General features: G+C 44.1%; 1 protein-coding gene across 2 annotated transcripts in view; it reads right to left on the bottom strand.

Annotated features, from left to right (window-relative positions):
• Positions 1 to 706: 706 nt before the first annotated feature.
• SRSF4 (serine and arginine rich splicing factor 4) overlaps positions 707 to 14,323 on the bottom strand; it is a 34,190-nt gene continuing 20,573 nt past the window's right edge. The window contains exons 2-6 of one of the 2 annotated variants that reach the window (XM_003828106.5): positions 13,395 to 13,537; positions 12,397 to 12,509; positions 7,668 to 7,882; positions 3,076 to 3,165; positions 707 to 2,190 (exon numbers count right to left, since the gene is read on the bottom strand). In XM_003828106.5, coding sequence (XP_003828154.1) covers positions 1,374 to 2,190; positions 3,076 to 3,165; positions 7,668 to 7,882; positions 12,397 to 12,509; positions 13,395 to 13,537 — 1,378 coding nt within the window. In that variant the 3' untranslated portion in view covers positions 707 to 1,373. The remainder of the gene's footprint in view (positions 2,191 to 3,075; positions 3,166 to 7,667; positions 7,883 to 12,396; positions 12,510 to 13,394; positions 13,538 to 14,323) is intronic. The other variant, XM_034959655.3, reaches the window with a different exon arrangement.

The raw sequence follows: 14,323 nt of genomic DNA, 5'->3' as shown, positions 1-14,323 counted from the left end.
AGGAAAAAAAAAAAAAAAGTCCAGTATAGTTTTTTCCCCCTGGTTTTTGATTAGTTCAGATCTTAACGTGATGAGATCATGACACCGCAGATTCATGGCAATTTCGACAAACAGCACAGAACTCTATATTCATGAACAACTCATCTGGTAATGCTCCAAGTTTCCAAACTGATTCATTCTTCATCAGCCTGGCTATACGTTTCTTAAGAGAAAGGACGATAAATTCCTCGGAAACCTGCCTTTATTCTGTTGGTGAGAAAAATCCTTTAGGAACGTGTTGGTTCCCTAAGATGGGTGATCCCAAGGAACAAAACAGTCATTACACATGAACAATTTTTTTTTTTTTGAGACGGAGTCTCGCTCTGTCGCCCAGGCTGCAGTACAGTGGCGTGATCTCAGCTCACTGTAACCTCCACCCCCCGGGGTTCAAGCGATTCTCCTGCCTCATTCTCCTGACTAGCTGGGATTACTGGCGTGTACCACCATGCCTGGCTAATTTTTGTATTTTCAGTAGAGACGGGGTTTCACCATGTTGGTCAGGCTGGTCTCGAACTCCTGACATTGTGAGCCGTCTGCCTCAGCCTCCCAAACTGTTGGGATTACAGGCGTGAGCCACCGTGCCCAGCCTACACATGAACTTTTTATGCTAAGAAAAGACCTATCAAGATATATCAGAAAGTACAACTTCAATTCAAACACCATGAAATTTTGTCAAGCAAAAATAGTCTTTATTCAAATTTAATGGAAACAGGGGTCACTATACTTTGCAAGACGGGGAAAAATAAAATTAAAAAAAATTCTTTTCTTTTCTTTTTTAATATAAAACAATATAATCACAATACCAGAATATGGAACTCTACAGTTTATTTCCTATGGGTTACTGCAGGTATCAATTTTCCTCGACTGTGCTATTCACAACTTTGTTAAGTCCAAAAATATGAAACCAAAGTGGTAGGAAACTTAAGACTTAGCACTTTCACTAAATGGCATACATCGAAGGGCATCAATTCAAGAGCAAAAATGGTTGAACTCACCATACCTACCTATGTGGTCATTCCAGCCTTAGAGCCGTCCAGGTTACTGAGCTCCCTGTAGGAAAGGCCAGGCCTGAAAGCCAAGGCGTTTTGGATATTCTACTGTGGGCCATGAGTAAAAGGGGATTTTCAAAGAGAAAATTTTTTTCAGTCGAGCAGGAAGGCCTGGTGCCAGGAGGCTTTACTGAGAGGAAGCACTTAGATTTAACAATTATAGACACACCATTAGGGGAGTTAAAAATGTACAGCAGTGACATGTTCTACTCCAATCACTTGTGCTACGGCTACCAAACATGTACAAAAGACTTCTCGGGTAGTTCCAGCTGTGGCCATAGCCAGTTAGGACCTTGAGTGGGACCTAGATCTAGATCGGGAGGGCGATCTGGAAGCAGACCTGGATCTAGACTTGGACCGAGATCGGGTTTTTGAAGCTGACTTTGATCTGGAGCGTGATTCTGATGGAAGGTTTGGTTTCGATTTGGAATTGGATCTCGACCTGGACCGGGTCTCCTGATTGGTGCCAGCATTCTCACTCTCTCCTCGACCTTCCCTCTGGCTGGATTCAGACTTGGCATGTTCCCGCTCCTTTGACACGGAGCGGGATGGAGATCTGGACTGGGAGCGGTCAGTGTCTTCCTTCTTCTTCTTCTTGCTGCTGCCCGCCTTGCTGTCTCGCTTGCTGCCTCGCTTTCTGCTCCTCTCACTCTTGCTGCGGCTGCGACTGCGACTGCGGCTCTCCTCTCTGCTTCTCTTCCTGCCCTTCCTCTTGTCCTTGCTCTTGCTGCGGCTCCTGCTCCGGCTCCTGCTGCCCCCTTTGCTCCTGCTCCGGCTCCGACTCTGGCGGAGGCTCTTCTCCTGGCTCCTGCCCCTGCTCACACTCCCTCGCTTCTCCTCCTCCACTCTCCTCTCCTGACTCCTGCTCCGACTTTTGCTCTTACTTTTATGCCTGCTAGGACTCCGGCTCTTGGGTTTCCCGACATTGTCATTGTTTTGGATCTTCTCTTCAGCTTGGTCTTTGCTCTTGCTGCGGCTCTTGCCAGCGCTATGGCTGCGGCTGCGGCTCTTGTCCTTGCTGGGGCTCCTGCTTTTCTCTTTCTTGCTCCGGCTCCGACTCTGGCTCCGGCTCCGGCTCTTGCTCCGGGAGCGGGAGCCCGACCTGAGGAGACATGGGATACTGTTTGTGTCACATGTGACTTCATGCTAATCAGGAGATAAAAAGACCAAAGGGCATACATGTGGAGTTACACCCCCCAATATAAAGCATGGCTGGCACTGGCTGAGGATTGTTTTCTGAACCCTCACAATGCCAATCAGAAGCTGGAAAAACTGGCCAGGTGCGGCGGCTCATGCCCATAATCCCAGCACTTTGAGAGGCCAAGGCAGGCGGATCGCGAGGTCAGGAGTTCAAGAGCCAGCCTGGCCAACATGGTGAAGCCCTGTCTCTACTAAAAATACCAAAAATTAGCCAGGCATGGTGGCACACACCTGTAATCCGAGCTACTCAGGAGGCTGAGGCAGGAGAATCGCTTGAACCCGTGAGGCAGAGGTTGCAGTGAGCCGAGATCGCGCCACTGCACTCCAGATTGGGCGACAGAGCGAGACTCTGTCTTGAGGGGGAAAAAAAAAAAAAAAAGAAGAAGCTGGAAAAGCAGGAAGACTGGTCACATGATTGAAATCCAAGTGAGGCTGGGCACAGTGGCTCATGTCTGTAATCGCAGTAGTCTGGGAGGACTATTTGAGGTCATGAGTTTAAGATTAGCCTGGGCAACATAGTGAGACCCTGTCTCTAAAAAAAATTAAAAAATTAGCTGGGTGTGGTGGTATGTGCCTGTAGTCCCAACTACTTGGGAGGCTGAGGTGGAAGCTTGCTTGAGCCCAGTGAGGTGAGGCTGCAGTGAGCCATGACTGTACCACTGGACTCCAGCTTGGGTGACAGAGTGTCTCTTTGAAAAAAAAAAAAAAAAAAAAGAAAGAAAAAAAAGTGAGACAGGGTACAGGCATTCCCTGCTGACCACCTCTACTTATAACATGGAAGACATACCTGGACCGGGATCTACTCTTAGAATGACTGCTTTTGCTGCTGCCACTTCGGCTTCTGCTCTTACGGGAATGTCTGCTTCGAGAGCGAGACCTAGGGGGAGAAAATATTTTTTAATACTTGCTGACAAGAGGCTGCTGATGAGCATCAATCAAGACATATATATATTATATATATATATTTTAGATGGAGTTTCACTCTTGTTGCCCAGGCTGGAGTGCAATGGCGCAATCTCGGCTCACCACAACCTCCACCTCCTGAGTTCAAGCGATTCTCCTGCCTCAGCCTCCCGAGTATCTGGGATTACAGGCATGTGCTACCACGCCTGGCTAATTTTGTATTTTTAGTAGAGACGGGGTTTCTCCATGTTGGTCAGGCTGGTTTCGAACTCCTGACCTCAGGTGATCCACCCGCCTCGGCTTCCCAAAATGCCAGGATTACAGGCATGAGCCACCGTGCCCGGCCAAGATTTTCAATATGTACAGCACTGGCTGTGTCCAGGCACAAACTCTCTCTTGGGTTCTGGGTCCACAGATGAAGTCACCTGCAAACCTTCCATCTGGATGGTTCACCTGAACCTCTTAGCAGCTCCTGAAATTCTAACTGTCCCCGATACCTGCTCCTTTTGCTGGGCTCCTTATGTGCACTGATGCCACTGTTATTCATACGGTTCCTCGTAACAGAAATCACAGCCATCCTTGACTCCCCCGTCTTTCCCCTATCCCCTTACACACCCACGATCATGCCTCCTGATCTTCGGTCTTTCTACCTCTGCTGCTGCCTCTCTGGGCAAGCCACCATGATCTCTCCCCTTGTTCAACAACCAGCCTTTCTGTGTATACTTTTCCCCTTTACGATCTATTCAACTCACTGTGACGAGAGCTGTTTTAAAGAGACCGACAATCCAAGCTTTACAAAAATTTTTTAATGCATCCAGACTGTAGATTCTTATTTTCTATCAACCAGGACTCCTTGGGAAAATGACTGACTCCAGGCGTAAAGCAGGAAGTACACAAAGATGGGCCTAGACCATCTCATTATGACAGAAAGAGGGAAACTTTCAAAGCTGCCCAGGCACCATCACCTATGAAGTATTCTTGCTAAAAATGTTTAACCTGCATCTCAATCACACCTCTCCAGACCTAACTTCCAGTATATAGGAAGTTCAGGGGATAAGATACAAGTTCAATGATACTAAGAAGAAACAGATAAATACAGAATGTGAGTATTAAAAAACTAAGAAAAATAAGCCAGGCGTGGTGGCTCACGCCTGTAATCCTAGCTACTTGGGAGGCTGAGGCAGTAGGATAGCTTGAACCTGGGACGCAGAGGCTGCAATGAGCTGAGATGGTGCCACTGCACTCCAGCCTGGGCGACAGAGCAAGAGTCCGTCTCAAACAAACAAAAAAACCCAAACCTAAGCAAAATAAATGTCATGAAGCAACTGCTCCACACTAAAAGCCTGACTACATTAGGTTTTACCTAAAAAACCCTTGTACTACATGACTGGATTAGATCCCGGTTAAGAAAAAACCCAGCTATAAAGACATCCATGGAGTAACTGGGGAAACATGAATATGGCCTGGGCATTTAGTAATTAGATGGAATTACTATTAATGTTCTTAGGTGAAAAAACAGAACTGTGGTTATCCTCATTCTTGGAGACACATGCTGAAGTATTTAGGGGCAAAGTATCATAATTTCTACAACTTACTTTCAAATGCTACAACAAAATAAATGTACAGTGTGCTTGTATAAATACATACATACAAAGAGAGAAAAGGCAAAATGCTATCTGTTAAAGCCAGAGGAGGGTATGCAGGTGTTCATTAACTATTCTTTCAACTTTTGTTTGAAGAAACCAATTGCAAAAATATCTATTTGAGACAACTAGGGCAGGGTGCAGTGGCTCAGGTCTGTATCTCAGCACTTTGGGAGGCTGAGGTGGGAGGACTGCTTGAACCCAGGAGTTCAAGACCAGCCTGGGTAACATAGCAAGACTACATTTCTACAACAAACAACTGAAAAATTGGAATACAACCTGGATATTACATCATAGTATGGAATTATTGCTAATTTTGCTAGCTATGTTATCATGGTTTCTTTTAAAATACTAGAGATACATACTGAAGCAGTTGCAGATGGAATGATAGATGTCTAGACTTGCCTTAAAACAGTGCAGCAGGAGGGGGTGATGTGAAACAAGACTGGCAAAATAAAAACTACAGAAGCTGGAGGAGTGGGAGGTGCAATTCAGAGTTCTCCAATGCTTCATATATAAATTTCAAATTTTCCATAATAAAAAGTCAAAAGACCTAAATAACAAAACCTGAAAAGTCTCCAATGACTTCTCACTACTCTTCCATTCTTGCTCTGGCCTAATGGTCAGTATATCTGGTCCTTCTCTGCCTTATCTCAAGCCACTCTCCTCCCGTTACCTCTCTGTATTAGCTTCTCTACTCTGGAAAACTTTCTCCTGCCCCCAGGCCTTCAGAAACACCCTTTTCTCTGTTAGATATAGGCATTTTCTCGATGGGCACGGTGGCTCAAGCCTGTAATCCAAGCACTTTGGAAGGCCGAGGTGGGCGGATCACCTGAGGTCAGGAGTTCGAGACCAGCCTGCCCAACATGGTGAAACTCTGTCTCTACTAAAATTACAAAAATTAGCCAGGCATGGTGGTGTGCACCTGTGATCCCAGCTACTCAGGAGGCTGAGGCAGGAGAATCGCTTGAACCCGGGAGGTGGAAGTTGCAGTAAGCCGAGATTGTGCCACTACACTCCAGCCTGGGTGACAGAGTGAAAGAAACTCCGTCTCAAAAAAAAAAAAAAAAAAAAAAAAAAAGAAAGAAAGGCATTTTCTTCTGCTCACCATCTCTCTGCCTTATTCATTAGGGCTCAGTTCTACAGCATGTCCTTAGGGAAGCTGTTGCCAGCTCTCTAGACTAGTTGTGCTGTGTGCATTTTCTTGTCACAATAGCACAGTTTATTCAATACTCATCTTCTCCGCTAGACTGAGTTTCAGGGGGGCAAGGACCATATTTTTCTTTTTTTTGAGACAGAGTCTCTTTCTGTCGCCCAGGCTGGAGTGTAGTGGAGTGATCTCTGCTCACTGCAACCCCTGCCTCCTGGGTTCGGGTTTAAGCGATTCTCCTGTCTCAGCCTCCCTAGTAGCTGGGACCACAGGCGTGTGCCATCATGCCTGGCTAATTTTTTTTACTTTTGTATTTTTAGTAGAGATGGGGTTTCATCACGTTGGCCAGGCTGGTCTTGAACTCCTGACCTCAGGTGATCCACTCGCCTCAGCCCCCCAAAGTGCTGGGATTACAGGTGTAAGCCACCGCGTCTGGCTATTTGTCTTCTTTACAAAGCCTTTCCAATGCTTAGCCCAGTGCCTGGCCTGTTCAGGTGCTAAGTAAGACAAAATTGCCATGTGTGCCCTCAACCAAGGTAGTAGGATCTAGGGGTCCCAAGAAGAAATGTGAAAGGTGGCCTCTGATTTCCATTTTTTTTTTTTTTTGAGACGGTGTTTTGCTCTTGTTGCCCAGGCTAAAGTGCAATGGTGCGCTTGGCTCACCACAACCTCCGCCTCCCAGGTTCAAGCAATTCTCCTGCCTCAGCCTCCCGAGTAGCTGGGATTACAGACATGCACCACCATGCCTAGCTAATTTTTTTGTATTTTTTCAGTAGAGACGGGGTTTCTCCATACTGAGGCTGGTCTCGAACTCCTGACCTCAGGTGATCCGCCCGCCTTGGCCTCCCAAAGTGCTGGGATTACAGGCGTGAGCCACTGCGCCCGGCCTCTGATTTCCTTTTTTGAGATAGAGTCTCGCTGTCACCCAGGCTGGAGTGCAATAGTGCCATCTCGGCTCACTGCAGCCTCTGCCTCCTGGGTTCAAGCGATTCCCATGCCTCAGCCTCCTGGGTAGCTGGGACTACAGGCACATGCGCCACCACACCATTTTTTTTTTTGAGATGGAGTTTCGCTCTTGTTGTCCAGGCTGGAGTGCAATGGCACAATCTCGGCTCACTGCAACCTCTGCCCCTATTGGGTTCAAGCAATTTTCAAGCAATTTTTCTGCCTCAGCCTCCTGAGTCACTGGGATTACAGGCACCCACCATGCCCAACTAAATTTTGTTATTTTTAGTAGAGACAGGATTTCGCCATGTTGGCCAAGCTGGTCTTGACTCCTGACATCAGGTGATCCACCCACCTCGGCCTCCTAAAGTGCTGGGATTACAGACATGCGCCACAGCGCCCAGCATTTTTGTATTTTTAATACAGATGGGGTTTCACCATATTGGTCAGGCTGGTCTTGAACTCCTGACCTTGTGATGCACCCACCTTGGCCTCCCAAAGTGCTGGGATTACAGGCGTGAGCAAGGCCTCTGATTTCTAAGAGAAGGGACTTCTATTTGTACTCATGACCTAAGAGTTCAAGAGTTTTACAAATAAATGTTCAGTTCAAAATTCTAAGTTATTGAACCAGATGGAATCATGTTATTAAGAACTCAACAGGAAAATGTAAATAAATTATCTATGTGCTCACTAATGAATTTATGATGAGCTCCAACACACAAAAGACATCAACAGTACCTTGAATGACTCCGGCTTCTGGAGTAGGACCGGCGTCGTCTGGAACCTGGCTTGTCTTCAACTAATCTGATTTTTCTCCCATTGACTTCAGTTCCATCCAACTTTTCCAAAGCTCTTTTCATATCAGAATAAGATACAAATTCAATCACCCCTTCATTTTTGCGTCCCTTGTGAGCATCTGCATAAGTCACTTCTCCTGCCTGACGCATATAATCCTGAAGAAAAAAAAAAGTGTGACTACATTAGGATATGTTTTGCTAAAATATCTAATGCAATCATCTGAGTGAATTTTTCCTTTAAGAAATGCCAGCATTCCGCAGAATAAAGTTTACTCTTAAATATTGTCATCTACCCATCAATCATGTACTGAGGTTCTTTAAAGCACCAGCCATATTAGGTGGGTGGGAGAGACAATAAATACACATTAAATTGTTCCTTTAAATAAAGTTTTGGGGCCAAGTGTGGTGGCTCATGCCTGTAATCCCAGCACTTTGACAAGCCGAGGCGGGAGGATTGCTTGATCCCAGGAATTCAAGACCAGCGTTGACAACACAGAAGACCCTATCTCTACAAAAATTGAAAAAATTAGTCAGGTGTAGTGGCACACGCCTGTGGTCCCAGCTACCCAGTAGGATGAGGTGGGAGGATCATCTGAGCCCAAGGAGGTTGAGGCTGCAGTGAGCCGTGATCATGCCACTGCACTCCAGCCTGGGGTACACAGCAAGACCCTACCTCAAAACAAAAAAATAAAGTTTTGTGTGAATATAGAAGTTTTCAGTTAGCTATCATTTTCTAAATTTAAAAACAAACAAAAAACAGAGTCTTGCTTTGTCGCTCAGGCAGCTGGAGTGCAGTGATGTGACCTCGGCTCACTGCAACCTCTGCCTCACAGGTTCAAGTGATTCTGTGCCTCAGCCTCCCAAATAGCTGGAACTACAGGTCCGCGCCACCACACCCAGCTGACTTTTTGTGTTTTCATTAGAGATGGGGTTTTGCCATATTGCCTAGGCTGGTCTCAAACTCCTGAGCTCAGGCAATCCACCTGCCTCGGCCTCCCAAAGTGCTAGGATTATAGGCATGGGTCACTGTGCCCAGCCCATTTTCTAAATCTTATAGTGACAAATTATTTGTTTATAACCATCATGTCCCTTCAATACCACAGGTCTCTTTCCTCATTCTCTTTGAGGACTTCCTATGGTTCAATGAGAGAATACAACTAATGTGCTAGACAAATGCTAAAGCATTATATAAACAAGAGGAGATATGATTAGGAGGTTGCAGTGAGCCGAGATAGTGTCACTGCACTCCAGCCTGCCGACAAAGTGAGACTCCATCTCAAAAAACAAAACAAAACAGAACAAAAAGAAATTGATTTTTGGCCAGGTGCAGTGGCTCACACCTGTAATCCCAACACCTTGGGAGGCCAAGGCCAGGAGATCACCTGAGGTCAGGAGTTTGTGACCAGCCTGGCAACTTTGTGAAACCTTGTCTCTACTAAAAATACAAAAATCAACCAGACTTTGTGAAACCTTGTCTCTACTAAAAATACAAAAATCAACCAGACGTGGTGGCAGGCGCTTGTAACCTCAGCTACCTGGGAGGCTGAGGCATGAAAATCGCTTGAACCCAGGAGGTGGAAGTTGCAGTGAGCGAGATCGTGCCACTGCACTCTAGCCCAGGCGACAGAGCAAGACCTTCGTCTCAAAAAAAAAAAAAAAAAAAATTTATTTTTTAAACTACTAATATCCCCTAATTTGTTTTATTTTTGCATTTCCTTGATAAATAGCTAACATACATTGTGCCAGAAACTGTTCTAGGCTTTTTATATATAAAATTCACTAAATTCTTTCAATAACCTTGAGTAGAAATTAATATTAACCTCGTTTTATAGTTGAGGAATATGAGGCATAAGATGTAAGTAACTTGCTAAGGGTCATGTAAGTGACCTTAGTGGCAGAACCAGGATTCTATCCAGGTTGGCCACCTTGAGAGCTAGGAAATCTGCTCAATTATCTATTACTCTCGTTTCCTGAGAGTGGAACTGCCTGAAGGTACAGACATGTAGAACCAACTAAGGGTGGTAACTGTTGGGGACCAGCCTCAACACCACCCGTAGGGTACCCAAAGTCTGGTGGCGACTAAGGAATGAGAAGAGAGAGGTTAAGAGTGCATAAAGAGTGGGGGCCAGGGGGCCAATTGCAAAATGGAGGCTGCAAAAGGCTCAGAGTTCTGGTCTCCACACTATTTACTGAGTACAATCACTTAGATCTAAGAAGCAGACATTCAGGACGAAACGGTGAAAGGCAGGCAGTGCTGAAAGGAAGGCAGTGCGTCATACACGTAATCTACAGCAGTGGCGGTTTAAATGAATCTCCTTTGTGCTTAGGCAGCATATCTTTAACTTATCGGAGAGTAGCTGGTGGGAGTGAGCTTAACTAGGAGCCTGCATGTCTGGCCACATTCCAATGCTTCAAAGGAGTGTCTTTCTCCTTGAACACAGTGTTTATGGATAAGAGAGCAAGTCTTGCTGAGAGCATGGGAACATAATGGTGATAAGGCTTTCCTCCTCCCACAAGAGGCCTCTTGTGGCTTTGCACAATTTATTGTCCCATATTTTTATGGCCAGTTTATACAGGCACCCCATAAGCCTTTCCCCCAACAGTAACTAAGCTCTGTTCTAACAAAAAAATTAAGAGGTTTTCTAAGAATTTAATATTACATTTAGTGGCACCACATGACGAGTTAGCATTCTACTGATGAAGAGAGTAGCTTTCCAGTTTCTACCCATGATGTTCAATCCCTAACTCTCAGAATACTGGAGTCATTCCTTCAGCAAGCAGAATCTTGCTGGCAGACATTCAGTAAAGGTCTGCTACGGTGCTGACGATAAGCATGATGCACCTGAAAAAACAGCAGACTGGGAGTCAGGAGTCCTGGTCCCAGCTCTTCTGCATCTGTTACTTGAAGGTTGCTGGGATTAAATTTTAAAAAGAAAAACAAAAAAGTGCTTTAAATTAAACTATACAAATGTAAAGGATTCCTAACTATTCTTTCCTGAACCTAAATACACTTCATTCATTTGGCTAGAGATGACTTGTTTAAATATGGCCAAAAAAAGCGAGAAGGGAGACAGAAAACAAAACCTGTTTCATGCATCCTCCTAAAACCATTCAGATTATGATACTGCTCAGTAAGTTTTTCTTCCTGTTGAGATTAAAAACACTGTTGTCAATAAGTGGGGCTGGGTGCAGTGGCTCACGCCTGTAATCCCAGCACTTTAGGAGGCCAAGGCAGGTGGATCACTTGTGGTCAGGAGGAGCTCGAGACCAGCCTGGTCAACATGGTGAAACCCCGCCTCTACTAAAATACAAAAATTGGCCGGGCATGGTGGCATGCACTTGTAATCCCAGTTACTCAGAGGGCTGAGGCAGAACTACTTGAACCCCAGAGGCGGAGGTTGCAGTGAGCTGAGATGGCGCCACTGCACTCCAGCCTAGGCGAAAGGGCGAGACTCCATCTCAAAAAAAAAAAAAAAAAAAAAAGCTGGAACCAGTACACTGGATGGCCAACATTAGCACTGAATCTTAATTCTTGACACCAAACCTCTTTCAGGACAAATATTCCATCAAAAACCTTATGAAAAAACATGGGTCAGATTGTCAATTTCACAAGTAAGGATACACACTGAAGTTGATGTGAATTTGCATGTTATAGCAAATGCTGCAGGAAACACTGGTGGTTTCAACCATTTTATTGACTGGTGAGTAGCTACACTGCCATTTTCTTGTAACCCTTTTTTTTTTTTTGAGACAGAGTCCTGCTCTACTGCCCAGGCTGGAGTGCAGTGGCGCGATTTTGGCTCACTACAACCTCCACCTTCCAGGTTCAAGCAATCCTCCTGCCTCAGCCTCCCAAGTAGCTGGGACTACAGGTGCCCACCACCACGCCTGGCTAATTTTTATATCTTTTTAAGTAGAGACGGGGTTTCAAACATTCTTTACAGAGAGAAATTTCATATCACACATTTGGGCCAGGTTTCTGTCATGTCAGCACTTGAGGAGGCTGAGACTGAAGGATCACTTGAGGCCAGGAGTTCGAGACCAGTCGGGGTAACATAGTGACAACCAATCTCTGAGCCATGATTGTGCCTCTGCACTCCAGCCTAGGCAACAGAGACTCTGTAACAAAACAAAATCAGGCCGGGCGCGGTGGCTCACGCCTGTAATCTCAGCACTTTGGGAGGCTGACGCGGGTGGATCACAAGGTCAGGAGTTCAAGATGGTGAAACCTCGTCTCTACTAAAAATACAAAAAAATTAGCCGGGCATGGTGGCGGGTGCCTGTAATCCCAGCTACTCAGGAAGCCGAGATGGAGAATTGCTTGAACCTGGGAGGCGGAGGTTGCAGTGAGCAGAGATGGTGCCACTGCACTCCAGCCTGGGCAACACAGCTAGACTCCATCTCAAACAAAACAAACAAACAGAACAAACCAAACCAAACCAAACCAAACTCACAAATGTGTCCTTAGAATGATGGTCCCACAATGTATAGTAGGAATATAATTCTGATATATTTTGTACTCATATGGCACTTTAATTATTTCCAGCTCTGTGCAGGCTTTCAAACATATAACACTGTATTTTGTGTATGCCTGGGCCTGCACAAATCTACCTGTTTCCCAACTTTAACTCCTGCCCAACCTTACCCCAAAAAGTTAATGGGGCCCAAACCTTTAGGTCTTGCCAGCTGCACCGACTTGACAAATTCTCCACAATAAGTCTGTACTCTGTGCGAGTAGGAGGGCCATATTTATCTCGGCCACTTCTTCTATAACCATATCCACCTTTGGAAGGTTCAAATAAATAAGATTATTTCAGTGGAAGAAAAGGAAAAAAAATGACACAGCACACACCCCCCTTAAATATATTATTTACCCCCACCCCAAACAATAGCACGTTTTAACTCTATTCCCACCCTTAATTCTAAAATAGATTTTTAAAGAAGCAATCAGCTAAATATAAACATTTAATTTAAAAAGTTGTAAGTATACATATTCATTAATATTTGCATTTAAGATTAACATGCATAAATTAAAAACTATTAACAATTTAACAATTTAGAAATAAGTAACCAAATTACTAAATCAGTTACTGGTGTTACTCACAGTGATTAAACATTTTGTGAATATTTTATATGGAAAAAAAAAAAGATTTTCAGGCACCTATTTCAGTTTAATCTCATCTGTGTCTAACCCTTGGGATCCTCACCACCCAGGTCTAATGGGGAAAGGTTGCGGTCGTCACATGGCTTCCTGTTTTTGGTCAGCCAAGGGCCACAATGGTTCAAAGAGCCACGCATGGAAAGGTAACCCAAGGTCAGCAAATGGAACAGGCAGTCATCTTAGCCTCAAAGGATTCTTTTAATTAAAACATTGAGGTCTTTGTTAAATCTATGTTAAACAATTGCATTACAGAGAAAAAAAAACAACACAAACACACATCATTAAACATATTTACAAAGTATTATAAACAAGAAATTGTCATTAATTTAATTAAAATTAAACATTATCAAAGGCTTATTTGTAATTCTACATTTTTAAAAAAGATACATAATTTACAAAATAGCTTAAACATCAATATGTTTAAATGTAATATCAATTAATTACTTTAAAAATTAGCATGATAACAAAAGCACGTTACTGATAAAAGTATGCCCTTTGAATGCTTACTGCGTCCAGAACCGTAACTGCCATCTCGCCGTGGGCCGCGGGCATGCTCAACAATTACTCGCTCACCACAAAGGTCTTTGCCATTCAGTTCATAAACAGCATCATCTGCATCACGCAGATCATCAAACTCCACAAAACCATATCTAGAAGAGAGCAAAGAAAATACTGGTTGGTACCATTTTGACATCCAGCTTCACTAACATTAAAGAGAAAGCAATGAGGTTCATGCTTAGCAAAGGTTAGGTGGATTTTGCAAACTAAGGATCAGCTTTGTCTTCTCTTCAGGTGAAACCACTTTGCTTTGTGCCAACAGGCACTGAAAGAGGTAGGGAGACTTCTCAAAGCAGACTCCTATCTTTCTAGGAGGAGGCTGGCTACATACACAGGACACTTCTTATGTTTCCCAAGTAGTTGGTGGCAACTGCAAAGACAGGGATGCTTGGTATAAGAATCCAAAATATATAATGCTACAAGACATATAACGCTCTTTCAAACACCACATAAAACTCATCTTTTTTAGTTTTAAAAGTGGTATCTTAGAGAACAATTAGACCTACATTCAGGCACTGTGTAATAACTGTTAAATCATGTGAAAGAAAAAAACTTTTTTTTAAGGTTCCTGTTCCTCTACGTAAACACATCTGTCACATGTGATTATCAGTGAAAAAAAGACTGGAGCTGTTTACTTCCCTGTGAGATTCCAAATTCATTTCCATGAAGTTTTAGAATAGGATGGAATTCTCTGAAATCTGTATACAACTCGTGCAAACTTCTTTAAATGGTATTGCTACATCTTTTCCAGCCAAGAGGTTTGGTGGCTTAACATATAACCAAAAGAACCCCCACCATCCTACTAATGCCTATTAAAGAGTACAATTTATATAGCTAAAGTGCAAAATTTGTAAGATACTTATAAGCAAGGTTATACA

This window comes from Pan paniscus, chromosome 1 (assembly GCF_029289425.2).
Source record: "Pan paniscus chromosome 1, NHGRI_mPanPan1-v2.0_pri, whole genome shotgun sequence".
Lineage (NCBI taxonomy): Eukaryota > Metazoa > Chordata > Mammalia > Primates > Hominidae > Pan > Pan paniscus.
This window is presented reverse-complemented; position numbering and strand designations above follow the sequence as displayed.